The 13841-nt window shown below is 30.9% G+C and overlaps 1 protein-coding gene across 1 annotated transcript in view; it reads left to right on the plus strand.

Moving 5' to 3' along the window:
• The window catches only part of LOC129975204 (uncharacterized), a 439639-nt gene extending 427591 nt beyond the window's left edge, over positions 1–12048 (plus strand). The window contains exons 13-14 of the mRNA XM_056088192.1: positions 4339–4450; positions 8034–12048. Of these exons, the coding sequence (XP_055944167.1) occupies positions 4339–4450; positions 8034–8143 (222 nt within the window). The 3' untranslated portion in view covers positions 8144–12048. The remainder of the gene's footprint in view (positions 1–4338; positions 4451–8033) is intronic.
• The last annotated feature ends 1793 nt before the right edge of the window (positions 12049–13841 follow it).

The raw sequence follows: 13841 nt of genomic DNA on the forward strand, positions 1-13841 counted from the left end.
CTTTCTGATTTGTATTCGTTTTCACTTTTTTAAATGCATTTATTTACTGTTGTTATTGTGACAGACAATGTTATTGTGTATAAACGAATATATTTATGCTAAATAAACTGTCAATCGGAATTTCTTTTTTAATCCTTTGACTACACAATTATTTAAAACGATTTTTGTACTTGAAGCGCATTTAATTTTTTGAACATGTTGTAATGTCTTGATCTAGACTGATCAAATAACGAAGCAGAATTTCCTGACAGTTCTTTATTTTACAGCCCTATATATGCAAAAGAACAACTTGTTCTAATCTTGGTTAAATAAATAGTTATTTACACCTGTAGTAGGAGACACAACAGTCGAAGTCGAAGGTTTATCTTGAAACTCAGTTCTCCATCAACACGGAGAACCAACAACACATTGAACTCACAGGTTGTTAGTCAACACGACCACTTCAGGGGTAGTTCTCGGACTCCGTGGGCGTAGTCCAAAAGTCTGCCTGCAATTCGTTTCTTCTACTCTCCCTAAAAAAATCCCCGCACTTTATTTCGATAAGCAATCTCCGCCTCTTAATTTACATTGGCCATTTGTGCTCTCTTTCGGCCAATCGGGGTTCAGCAATATGCTCCCTCAGCGGCGCCAGTCGGTCGTGGGAAGGTCCTTTTAGTGATGCACCTTTCATAACTGATTATTCTGGAACATGGAGTTATCATAGTCCTTTCACAATGAGAAACATTTAGCATCCAGAGGTTTGGACACCCCTTTCTCTTTGAAGGTACTATCAATATCTCTTGGACGAGGAATTCTCACATGTGGTCTTTCACTGTAGTCGCTAATGAACAGATGCGAAACCACCCAGGTGAAAAGATCCACCATCTGGCTATATCGAGGAGTTTAGTAATTAACAGCGACGACACAGCTGGCTGTAAATGTCTTATCTGCACTGGAAAACGGGGAATGTTACAATGTGAAGGCATTAGCTTTAACATAAGAATTCATTTATTTCTAATTATTAGAAATATAACTGCTACATGATATTGAGATAACTTAAGCTAATTAGAATTACAAAAAAAAAAATGAAAGCATAAATTCAAACAAACATGGAACATTCTTATACGTCAAATGTACCTAAAAGGTTAAACTGCAGTCTTATTGATGTTTTGATTGAAAATAGTTTTTTCTTCTAAATTTTAAATGAAGTTTTTTTATATAGACGGAAAATGCTTCGAATTGAATGTATTGAAACTAATTTATTTTTTTGAACGAAGTGCACGTTTTCTAAAATTCAAGATTTGAAGTGTTATTTTGTGAATTCGCTCTTTTTTCCTGACATTAATAGATAATTAACACTGTTGTGCAGACAATGATAAAAAAATTCTTATGTTATTAACGATTATTTAGTATGGTCATTAATTATTTATTGATATGTATAAAGGTAATTTAATGAGTGTCAGTAATTATGTTGAATGAGTATCGGTAATTTATTATAATCGGTAATGAGTATCCTGGAGGCAGTAAAAATATTTTTCACTAGCTTTTACCCGTGACTTCGTACGCGTGGAAATAGATTGGAATTTATAGCATCAATGGCTTTATCTTTTGTTACTCCTGCGCATGTGTGAATTTTCAACGCCAATCGGGGCAACACAAATGTATGAATTTTCTACGCCAGTTGGGGTAACGCTATGCGGATTAGAAATTTTTAATTTCCTTTATTCTGTTTTATTTTAATTCAAAAGTACTTCAGAATGAATCCGAAAGATGGATTAAATCACAATGTTTCATTTTAAATGTATCGAACACTAAGAAAATAAACAGAATCGTTTGAAATAATAGTCAAAATATTGTTAAGCCTAATCTCATTGGCGTGGAAAAATAAAAAAAAAATAATAATGATAATAAACCTTGAAGCTTTACTCATTTGGCAGGAAAGTTAGTTTTTAATTAATAAACAATTAATCGCTCAATTAAACGGAATAAATAGTAGCGTGTGTCTTATTCCAGACTATAATCTATCTCTCGGCTAAATTTCATCCAATTCTGTTCAGCCGTTCTGGCGCGATTGACCAACAAACATCCATCCAAACTTTCACATTTATAATAGTAGTATAGATTAGATAAACGAGAGGGTCGTCGTAATCAGACAGTAAAGTTTTGGTCAGCTGATTGAAGAATTCCTTGCTCAAAATTACATTTCAGCAACGACCTTCCATATATGTGAGTTGGTGCACATATGCATATTAATACCCGATGCACATATGCGATTTATGTCGGGCAAATCCTCAGTGACCCCAAATGTCATGCTTTCTGTTCAGTTCCGATTTTCCTGCGAGCTTTAAAGAAAACGCTGAACATAAGTATCATTCATTACCTGCTGCACATTTCTGAATGGCGAAGATATATATATACAGTGCCCAATTATCATTATTATAATTTCAAAATGACAATCTCCAGTATTTTCCCACTGATAGCTTCTCTATCAAATCTATTGGGATTGGGAAAGTTTCTGAATGGATATGCCCCGTTGGTGTAACACATTAAGTTTGGAAAGGGGAATACCGGCTCTTGTTTTCCTCTTTATCTAATCATGATTCAGAATTACGAATTCACTTTCCAAATAGTTTTCGAGTTGCTTCAAAGCGAAATGTAAAATAATTAAGTTAACAAATTTAGATAAACATCGCTCACAACTTTATACCCATCTTTTATTATTTACTCTCAGAAATCGTTGACTCTGCTCTTCTATGCATCGCTATCCCATTCTTTGTTGACCTTACTTCATTATATCCCAAGTGGCACATATAGCGTACAATGTCCCAAAGTTTGTAATACTTACTGGCCTCAGTTTTGCTACGTCCCAAATAGTACGCTATATTGTATAATATCATAAAGTTTGTAAAAATTAATATATAAAAATTAAAATATTAGAATTTTGCGCATTTATTTCTTTAGGCCCTGGGTTTATTTGGCAATTTTCAGATTGCTTCAAGATCCATTATATCTATACGCCAAACTCCATTATATATAAAATATCAAGATTCCGCCAAAGCAGATAAATGAGTGGTTTATTTGGCGATTTTCAGATTACGTCAAGATCGCGAATGTTGAGTTGCTAATCGCCAAATTGGGATCGACTTGCACTTTTTAGCTGCTTATTGCGGGAATTTTATAATATTATATAATACTTTTTTCATGACATTTTTCAATTTTATATAATACTCTAAAGAATTATTGTATAATACCAAAAATATCAAATTGATCTATTAGAGTATGGGAAAAATTTTAAATTTATACATTCAAACTATTCTACACACTGCTCATTTTTTCTCTTGTCACCCTTTCTCATAGTGCAATCCTGTTTGCGCAAAATATCGCACCCTATATCCACAATATCGATAAATATTCCAAATATTGTACAATGTTCTGAAGCTATCGAGTACTTGGCGATTTTAACGGCAAGCAAACAGCACCAAGAAAAAATTTCGCCACTTTGGCGATTTCAATTGTCTGCATGTGAATCGTACTATATTTATGTACATATTTATTATATATATATTTATGCACTTGAGCATATTTTTATAATTTGGCGAAATTGCTTCGTGGCGCTTTTTGATCGCCATTAAAACCAAAAAGTACTAGCTATCGTAACAGTACCATTGAGAATTTTGTATTATTAACCGCTTAACTGTTTTGCCCGAGTGCCATACGTGCATCGATTTACCGAATTTCGATAGTTATAAGCAAAAAAAAATAAACCATTCATAACGATTATAATTCAATATTAAAATTACTTCGAATGCATAGATAGGCCAAGTATTCAATGGATTTCCATTTGAATTAAAATAAGAAAATAAAACAGTTAAGGAGCTTGCATTGAGTTCCGCACCTTTAGGATTACTAATTGGTATCTTATCCATTCTATTAACGAAGATTGCAATGAAAAGGATAAACTATGACAATGGACTATTTTATGTGATGATCTGGTTGATAAAAAGTATCATGCGATTACTTAAATTTTGTATAATACCGAGATTATTATTTGTAAGCGGATCTGGCGTTCATTAAATCCATCGAGGTCAAACATCCTCCCGCTGGTATGGTGGGGGAAGTTTGGAGAGGGAGTGTCAGTTCAAGTGTCGTTTTCGTTATCTGATCGCGGTTATGTAATCCTTCTAAAAATAGCCCTAGTGTTGCTTTAAAAGAGGACGTTAATATAACTAAATTAAAGTAAAAAACCTGATCTTGTTACCTCTGCCTATTTTTTAGCAAAAATTTGTAAAAGATGCTCTAACCATAATTTAGACATTATGTGAGCTGATTACTGAATGAATTAAATTTCCTGTTCCCTAGGCATACACTGTGAGCGATCGAATCATTCAGTTCTCCGGTAGCATGGAAGAGTGCCTCAGGAACGTTCAAATAGGCAGAGAAGGGCTCATAGCTATCAATGGAACTAACAGAGGTATGATATGGATTTTTCTTTCTGTACTGTAATTTTTTTTAATTTTGTAAACCGTTTTTATATTATAAATTAGCATTGATACTCGAAAAAGGATGCCACGTATTGTTTATATTTTCATAAGCGATTTTTTTTTTAAATTTCATTTTAAAATTCATTTTTAAAATTAAAATTTTTAAAGAAAATCGCTTTAATTTTCTGGAATTTACGTTATTGTTAAAGTGTATAATTCAGTTATTTCATATTATTCTGACTTCTTTCAGTGAAATAACTTATCATTATTTATAAATTATTTCATATAATATCTTATTGTTTCATGAAGTAGTCATTTTATAAAAACGGATTTCACACTTTTAATGATAGCACAAATATTGAAACTTAAGTTAACATCATTAAACCATATTTTACAGAATATATGTATACCAAGAGAAATTATTTTTATTATTATTTTTCATATATAAATCTAATAATTAAGTATGTTCGGCTCTAAAACGAATATTTTATAGCCAAACTTGTGTTTATAAGTTTTTGGTAGAGATTCAAAAATATTGTTGTATATTGCGTAGTATTATTGTTTCAATCATCAATATTTACTGTATTGGAGCTGTAGAATAAAATCTGCATTTTATTTATTTTGAAGCAAATATTCGCTATGTCTAAAAGATTTTTAATTGCTATTGTTTTATTTTATTAAATTAAAATTAAAGAAGTTAATGGATAAAAAATTACGATGTTTAGCTATACCAAAATAAAAAAAAATTTAAAAAAATCCTTTTGTAACAAAAATAAACAAAAGAATTCTTTTTTCTACAAGAATCATTTGTATTTGAATCTAGCACCTGAAAGCAGTAGCCAAATAGATTTGATTAAATTAGATGATTACTACATTGTAAAACTGGATAACTGTTTAGGAGCAAAATAGGAAACCTTATATAAATTAAATGAAATTGTGGTGGTAATATTATAAGCCAGATAACAACTTCCGGAGAAGAGAGTACTCTTTTGTCTAGTGGTTATGTTACTCGGCTATGAACCCTAACGTTGCGAGTTCGAACCTCAAACCGCACAAAATTATTCTTGTCAGTAATAGTATTAATATTTAGCAGCAGTAATAATGTTTTTTTTTTTAATATTTTGTTTCTTACACAAATGTTTCCATTTGTTTTCCAAAGGTTAATTAGATTCCTATATAATAAACTATCTTGCCAGCCGAGCTATCTTGCCAGCTCAAAAAATGTAATTTAATGTTAGAGACTAGAAAAAATAAAAAAGGATTTATTGAAATTTTGAGTAGCAAAAAACGCCGTATATAACACATTGAATAAAAGTACTCTTTTTTTTTAATCAAGTGTTTTTTTTTTAATTTTCAAATCTTGATATATCAAGCATAAAGGTTATTTGTTTATTTTTACAGACCCCGTGATAAACTACCAAAAAATGCAAATTATCGCCAACTTGGCGTAACTAAAAATTCCAAAATAAACTCATTATTTTTGAGGTTTCGGCATAATCTAAAAATCACCAAATTCAACTCTTGGCCTAGTCTGAAAATCGCTAAGTGAATCTGTAGCCATAAAAATAAAATAGTATCACTTTAAGTTATAAAATACAACAAAAATAAAAATGTGCATTTAATTATTTAGAAACAATATTGTACCATATTTTTTAGTTTTTTAATAATATTTTACATTATTATGAATTAAGTCTGAAGATTATATTGTTACAAAATTTTTCTATACAGCAAAATACCGTCGATCAATCGTAATGCATTTAATCTCTAATAGTTCAGCAACTTGCTTGCCTGCTAATCCTCTAGTCTTTTTACTCGTCGGCGACTACGACCACTCTCACACACACAATTTCCGCCGATACACACACTCCTTCTGACGATATACACGACAACTCGGACGATCCACACAACAACAACAACTTCGTAGCTATAATGATATGTTTGACGGAGCGCCTAGCCCCGAGGGTTGGGGCTTAATCTCCGGTAAATGGAAAAAACTATTGTGAGACTTGGCTTTCAGTAATTAACGTGATCATCTTCGTAAAAGGTCCGATGAACTGTGTTACAGGAACAGGCAGGAGATGAGGAGTGAGGTGCATGACGAAGCAAAGGTAACAATTGTCTGACAGGATGTGATAAGAAGTATGACAAATTTAGAAGTAATTAAAATGAGAAAAACAAAGGATTAGGGAGGGCTAAATCAAAATGTTACGAGGTCTTTTGAGACGGAGATTAGGAACATATTTAGGAATATCAAGAACTGCTTTGTTATCATGATTGTCAAGATTTTTGAAGAATTTTTCAGCAAGTTTTTTAATAAACTTTTTAAGTGGAGGGTAATCAAGTGCTTTATACATATTTGTGTTTGGCATATACCAATGGCAATTACAAAATCTTCTGATAAGGTTGTTCTGTTGAATTTCAATTATTCTAAGGTTAGATTTAGCAGCGTATCCCCAAACCGGACATGCATATGTTAAAACTGGACGCAAATAGGCAGTGTAAATAAGTATTTTGTTGGCCCTGTTCATTTTGGAGTTTCGAGAAATTAAGGGAAAGAATTTACGAGTTAGGTCTCGAAACTTCTTTTTAACATAAATAAAATGGGGTTTCCATGTTAGTTTATTGTCAAGAATGACACCTAAATATTTGCATTCCTTAGACCACGGGATATTTTGGTTTTTAATTTTAATTGGGCGGAATTCTTTAAATACATGATTTTTTGTGAACATGATAGCTTCAGTTTTGCTAGGATTAATTTCTATTTTCCATTTATTGAACCAGTCTTCAAGTGTTTTGAGATGCCTAGTGAGTGCTATTGAGATGAAGTTTGGATTTTTATTCCTGGCTAGTATTGCAGTGTCGTCGGCATACATGCAGAGCATGGTATTAAATTGTCTTGGTATGTCGTTAATGTAAAGTGAAAAGAGAATAGGACCAATTTTGGAGCCTTGGGCAACACCTGCTTTTATAGGTTTGATGTCTGAGAGAATATTATTAACGCGAACACAAAAGAATCTGTTGTGCAAATATGAAATGACAATTTTTACAATATAATGTGGTAACTTGTAGGTAATGAGCTTGTAAATAAGGCCATCTTGCCAAACTCTGTCAAATGCTTTCTGAATGTCAAGGAAAACAGCAGCCGATTTTTGATTATTTGCGAACCCCTCTTCAACAAATTCGACTACCCTAACAAGTTGATGAACAACAACTTCGTAGCTTCTGAGTGCCCGTCTTTTATAGTTCCGGGAGGCGGGGCTAGAATCTTCTGACCAATCAGTGCGTACCTGGGTGCATCTCGGTTGTTAGTGGATGGATCTTGAAAATTCTCGAACTTTCCGGTACTATCCATTTAGTCGCCAAACTTATCGCCAAGCCGCCAAATGCTCGCCAAGTCTGTCGCCAAGCTCTAAGTTCATTGATCTCAGCACGTACAGGACCGATCGTACAACGGTCTTTCTTACGATGACTCTATTCGTGCCGGGTAGCAATATTATAGGTTCGTAACAATATTTATGATAGTTATAGCATTTGTTATATTTTATTTCACAAGTGGAATTCTTTATTTTTTAGGTTACTGTCCAACTACTGATGCAGCTCCACTATCGTCCCACTACAACATCTACATTACTGTACTATCTATACTAGTAGCCAGTGCAGCAAGAATCTTCAGTTCACGGTGATACTCTCGCATCCATCGACGTCAAATATTTTAATGATTGTACTATCCAATGCTAATGTACAGACTCCAGAAATGACTGTTGTTTCAAGAGTTTTCCATTTCAGAACTCTAAAAGTGGGATGAACTTTGTAAAAAAAAAAAAAAAATAGACTCGCCTACAAACAAAAAAATCCAACAGTTTTTTGCTCAGAAAGTCAAGCCTTTAAATTAAAGAGAAAACTGCGTGGGAAACTCCTGTTTTCCTCGAATGAAAACTATTTCCCACTTAAAAGTTTTCATATTTGTTACTACACACAGTTCTGATGTATAAATATGAAAAAAGAAAACATTTCACTGTTGTTGAAAAGGGGGGGGGGAGAAGTTGTTATATACAAGAAGCCTTTCTGTCATATCTTGATATAAGCTATTATGGTTAGGGAACTTTGCCTATTATGTGTGGTTATATGAAATGTGTTATATTATTATCAATAATTTTTTTTCTCTTATCCCTTCCCAAAGATGTGTTTATGTGTAAAATATGATCCAAAAAAAAAAACCGAGGACAATCAGTATGTGCTCATTTTATAGCTTTACATATTAAAACGTCAAAGCTAGCTTATATTGTTGTATACTAAATCTTTGCCATGAATAGTGTCTGATTTTGATTCAGTTGTGTTTGATTGTGGGTATATACAAAACAATTTGGTGGCGTTGTTTTTAACGACAGCCTATGGTTCTTGAGTACGGCCCTAGAAATACTAGTACAAGTGGCACACTTTAGTATATTGCTGCATATAATTTTTTTTATTATAATTATTATTTCCTTTGTAGTGTCCTGTAGAATTAATTCTATGGCCAGAATAGAATTTGCAACTACAATATTGCAAGATACAGAAGAAGTTCCTTTGTAATTTTTTTGTACCATTTTTATAGCTAGGTACAAGGATTATTAAACTTTGTTTCATTCTTATAGCAAGATTTTTAAAAATATCGCTTTTTTCTATTATTGAAGTTAATTGTGCCATTTTGGCGTAATGTAGACATTACTAATAAAAATTTCGTTTTGTATCATTATGAACTGCAAAACTATTATTTTGATCTATCATGATTTTCAAAATTTATATCATTTTTTTTTTGTTTGTTCTATAGTGATTTCTAAAAAATATATCATTTTATTCCATTATGATTTTCAAAAATTGCCAATTTGTTCTGTTATGATTTCCAAGAATTATGCTATTTTGCTCTATTATAAATTTCAAAATTTGTCAATTTTGTTCCATTTTGTAGCTAATTATAAGAACATTCTGCCATTTTCTTCTCTTTTTTTTGTGTGACAAAGACAACTAAGAAATAAAAGTTGTCTTTAATTGTATTTTTTACAAATAAAGATTTTATTTCATTTTTTTTTTTTTATTCTAAAGAGAAACTTCAATATCCTGAAAAATGTAAATTCTTTTAATATGAATCCTCAAGTTGTCCTGTTCATCTCTTATAATGTTTCTGTATAATTATTTTTTTGTGTGAGTTTATGTGTTAGGAGTTATATTTTTATACCTTTTGGGCTGTTTTGCCAAATAGTCCTAAGCGATGATAAGTGAAAACGTTTGCAAGATATGAGTCTTGAAACAATGTTTCTGTAAGTAATATTTCTGCTTTCCCATAATGGGGAAGTGTGTAATTTTTTACTGTAAATTTATAAAGTGTTGATTTTTCTTCTCTTCAAAGATTAAATACATAAAAATTTTGCTCAAAATCTGTAAAAATAATTGCTCTTTAAGTAATACCGGCAAAATGATTTAACTTTAAAGCTTGTAAAATTTTAATCCAATATATTTGGGTTTCCTTTTTCACGAAAGGAAATTGTGATTTTGTATAAATGTAAAGAAAAATTGTTTTATGATATGCTGTGTACAAATTTGTGTTTATTTTATTCAATTATATTTTTGTGTGCTTTGAATATTGGTGCAAAACTATAAGATATATTGTAAATCTCTCCAATACTGAAGTTGTGAAAAATTTTCATTTTAAGAAAAATTGCATCTCTAAAGGTAATTATTATTCTAATCTTTTCCCTCTGATTAGCTTTAAATTTACGTATTAAATTGTTCAAGGCTATGTATTTAAATTGCAATGCTTTGGCATATATATATATATATTGGATTAGGTAGTGTTATAACATTCATACCTTCATAGCATAAATATATCGTACAATATTTTTTAACAATATTGTACATTTTTTTAAGTACTATTGTTAGGGTATATTGCTATATGGGTGTTATCCAATTTCATAAATTCCGAATTATCAGCAAATTTTTGTATTATTATTGTATTACTATTGGTTAAAAAAACCCATAAAACTCTAATTGAATTTTAAGTCTTTGTTAAATTGAGTTACTTACTAAACGAAGATTCTGATCTGGATCTGAACATTTTTTGCTTTATAGGGACAAAAAAAAAAAAAAAAACACACGATGGATTAGACTTTTAATTTTAATGTAAGCATTTGCTGATTTAAGTGCAAAATCAAAGTATTTGAAATTGTATCGGTCAATTTGTATTTATTTTCAAATTTAAGTACATATTGAATTAAATATTATATTAATAAGGAATTTTAATAAAATTGAATTTTTTGTCGATATATTTGGTATGAAGGAAAAATTCATGCGGCCTTTAATTTAATTTCAAATTTGTGTTGAATTTAGTGTTACTTCAGTCACAGTATCATAAAAAAACTTAATACATACGACGATCTTGCATTTTAATTTAAGTCTTGTTAAATTAAATATTATTCTCAAAGCAAAATCTTAATATAGAAATTTGGCATGAAATGAATAAGGATTTTAATTTAACGTCAGTATTTGCTAAATTAAAAACTATTCGAATCAATGTCCTAAAGAAATTTAATGTATAAATTTATAATACATGCTTTGATTAAATGTTATTCTTATTGAAATTTAAATGAAAATGTAATCCTAGTTCAACAGAATTAACATTTGAAAGGGAAAAACTCGTATCATATTTAATTTTAAATTATTTTAATTAAAATTTTAGTAAAGTATGTCATTTTTTTTTCATATTTGTAATAAATTCAACAAATACAAAAGCTTTTCGTTTAAATTCAAGTACAAGTTAAATTATTATAATAATTGAATTTTGGCAACACATTATGTATATGACCTTTAATTTAAATTTTCGTACCTTTTATATTAAGTATGATTTTGATTGAAACTTACAGGAATATAAGTAAATATTTCCCATAAAAGAAATTTTTAAAAAGCCTGTAATTTAAATTTAAATACATTTTAAACTAATTATTATATTAAAGGTTAAGTTTTATCAAAATTAATAACTTTTGAATATCAGTCCGAAACAACATGATATATATCTGTTTATGATTTTTAAAAATACATCTCTGTGTTTAATGCAATCGACTTTATAATAAGCCTTTGATATTTAACTTAGGTAAATTATCATAATTGATGATGACTTTCATAAAAATGCAATAGTAATAAAGATAAACATTTTACCGATTAGGAATTTGCTAAGAAAAAAAAGTCAATAAATTTTGAATACATCATTTTGTATGGGATTTTAAACATACAAGACAACTTCCTAAATCTTTGTGAGAGTGCTGTTTTACTTCTGTTCATTTTCAACGATGATGCTAGCTGTGGAAAAGGAAAGGTGTTGGCTGGAAAAAATAAACCATTTCGTATCAAACGGTGCCTTGAACACTCGCCTGAACTCTATTCTCCGTCTCAGGCAGTATTTTTCTCCTTATATATATATTCTGTTTCCTCTGCGTCATACGCACGAATTGTGATAGAAGGCTATGGCCTGCCTGGGGGTTCATTTAATATGTAAACGACCCCTAGATTTTCTCTTTTCTTGCTAGAGGTCGATTAAATTAATAAAGATAGTAAAAAAAAGAGTCTTGTGTCTAAATGTATTTCTTTGTTTCGCATACACTAATACAATATCACACTTATAGGCAACTAGTGGTTTAAGGCGACAGTGGACTATTAGGCATTTTCACTTAGAGTTATGGGCCGCGGTGGCCTGGCGGTAAGATCTCGGCTCGTGATCCGTAGGGTTTCAAGTTCGAGATCCGTTTCCATCGAAAAACCGCCGTGTAAGGGGGTCTGTTGCACGTTAAATCCGTCAGGACCAAACGTCCTCCCGTTGGTGTGGAAAGGGGGGTGCCAGCTCAGGTGTCGTCCTCGTCATCTGACCGCGGTTCAAAATGACGAAATCCGTCCCAAAATAGCCCTAGTGTTGCTTTACAAAGGGACATTAATATAACTGAACTTAGAATTATGAAATTTTTTGGGTATAAGTATTAAAATATAAATACGTTGAATTTTTTTTTTAAATTTTTGAAACGAAATATTATTTTTAAAAAATTAAAAGATGTATAATTTTTTTTAAATTTCAAAATATTCCAGGCGATTCGATTTTTAATTTTTTTCTATTATTTTTTCCATTTTATTCAATATAAATTTATTTACAATGAAACTAAGTATAATTTTGTAATCCCAATTAGATGCTAATTTTTTTTTAGAAATATTTTTAACACTTACTGAATTTTCATAAGAATTTTATGTTTTTCGAAACTAAAATTGACTTTTAATTATCTGAAAAAACTCGAAATATAAAATGCATACTTTATTTGCTTTTAATGTGTAATAGAAATATTTATTATCAATTTCATTTAATTTCTTCAAAAATTAAAACACCCGGAGCATTTCAAAGATATTTAAATCTAATTGCAATATATTTTTGTGGAAAGTCATTAAAATGTGCTTTTTTTAAAATTTTGGCCTTTAAAATATACATTTCATTGAACAATACATGTCTTATAACACTATTTTAGTTGAATATAAACATATATTTTTGTAAGGAAACGATAGAAATAAAATTTCATGTTTCTATCGAATTTTTGCTTATTTCAAAGTCCACTGTCCCCTTAATAATAAAAGGGAAATATCATGTTGGCAGCTGTCTAGTGTTAACCACATTATTTTTATTTATTTTCATTTCGTTTGTACATTTGAGTGGAATTACTGTGGTGTGGCCATCAGTATCTGTCTAAATGAATACTTTAAAAGAATAGAATGCCGGCGTCCTGGCCTAGGGGTAGCGCGTCTTCCCCGTGATCTAGGCGTCACGGGTTCGAGTCCTGTTTCGGGCATGGTTGTTCTCTTACCTGTGTTCTTTCTGTGAGGTGCGTGAATGAGCCCCCCTGTAAAAAGGGGTTGCGCAAGCGATTGTGTGTGTGCTATCTTCATTTGAGCTAGAAGTCAGTCTTCTGCCCTCGGGTGCTCAGGGGTCTCTACACCCAGAAGCTATTGCTCAAAAATTGGCGTAAATAGTCACACGACAAAAAAAAGAATAGAATGATGTTACAATGCCATTTACAAGAATAATCGAGAAATCACTTGCGTAAAAATGTTGCTTGCCTTTTAACCATAAAAAGTGGTACATCCCTTTTTAATAAGTATTTTTATGCTATACAATTTTTTTTTTTTTTTTTTTTTTTTTGCTATATAATTGACATCATTCAATTGACAATTCTGACTTCCTTCGTAATTATTTAGAAAGGAAAAAAAAGAAGAAAATCGGGAGTGGCTTCCCGAAAACGTTTTCGTAAAATGCTCTCTAAAGGTGTTATTTCGGAGAATGTTTCGCATGATATTGGCACACAGTCCATACGAAATATA

The sequence above is a fragment of the Argiope bruennichi genome, chromosome 7, assembly GCF_947563725.1.
Source record: "Argiope bruennichi chromosome 7, qqArgBrue1.1, whole genome shotgun sequence".
Lineage (NCBI taxonomy): Eukaryota > Metazoa > Arthropoda > Arachnida > Araneae > Araneidae > Argiope > Argiope bruennichi.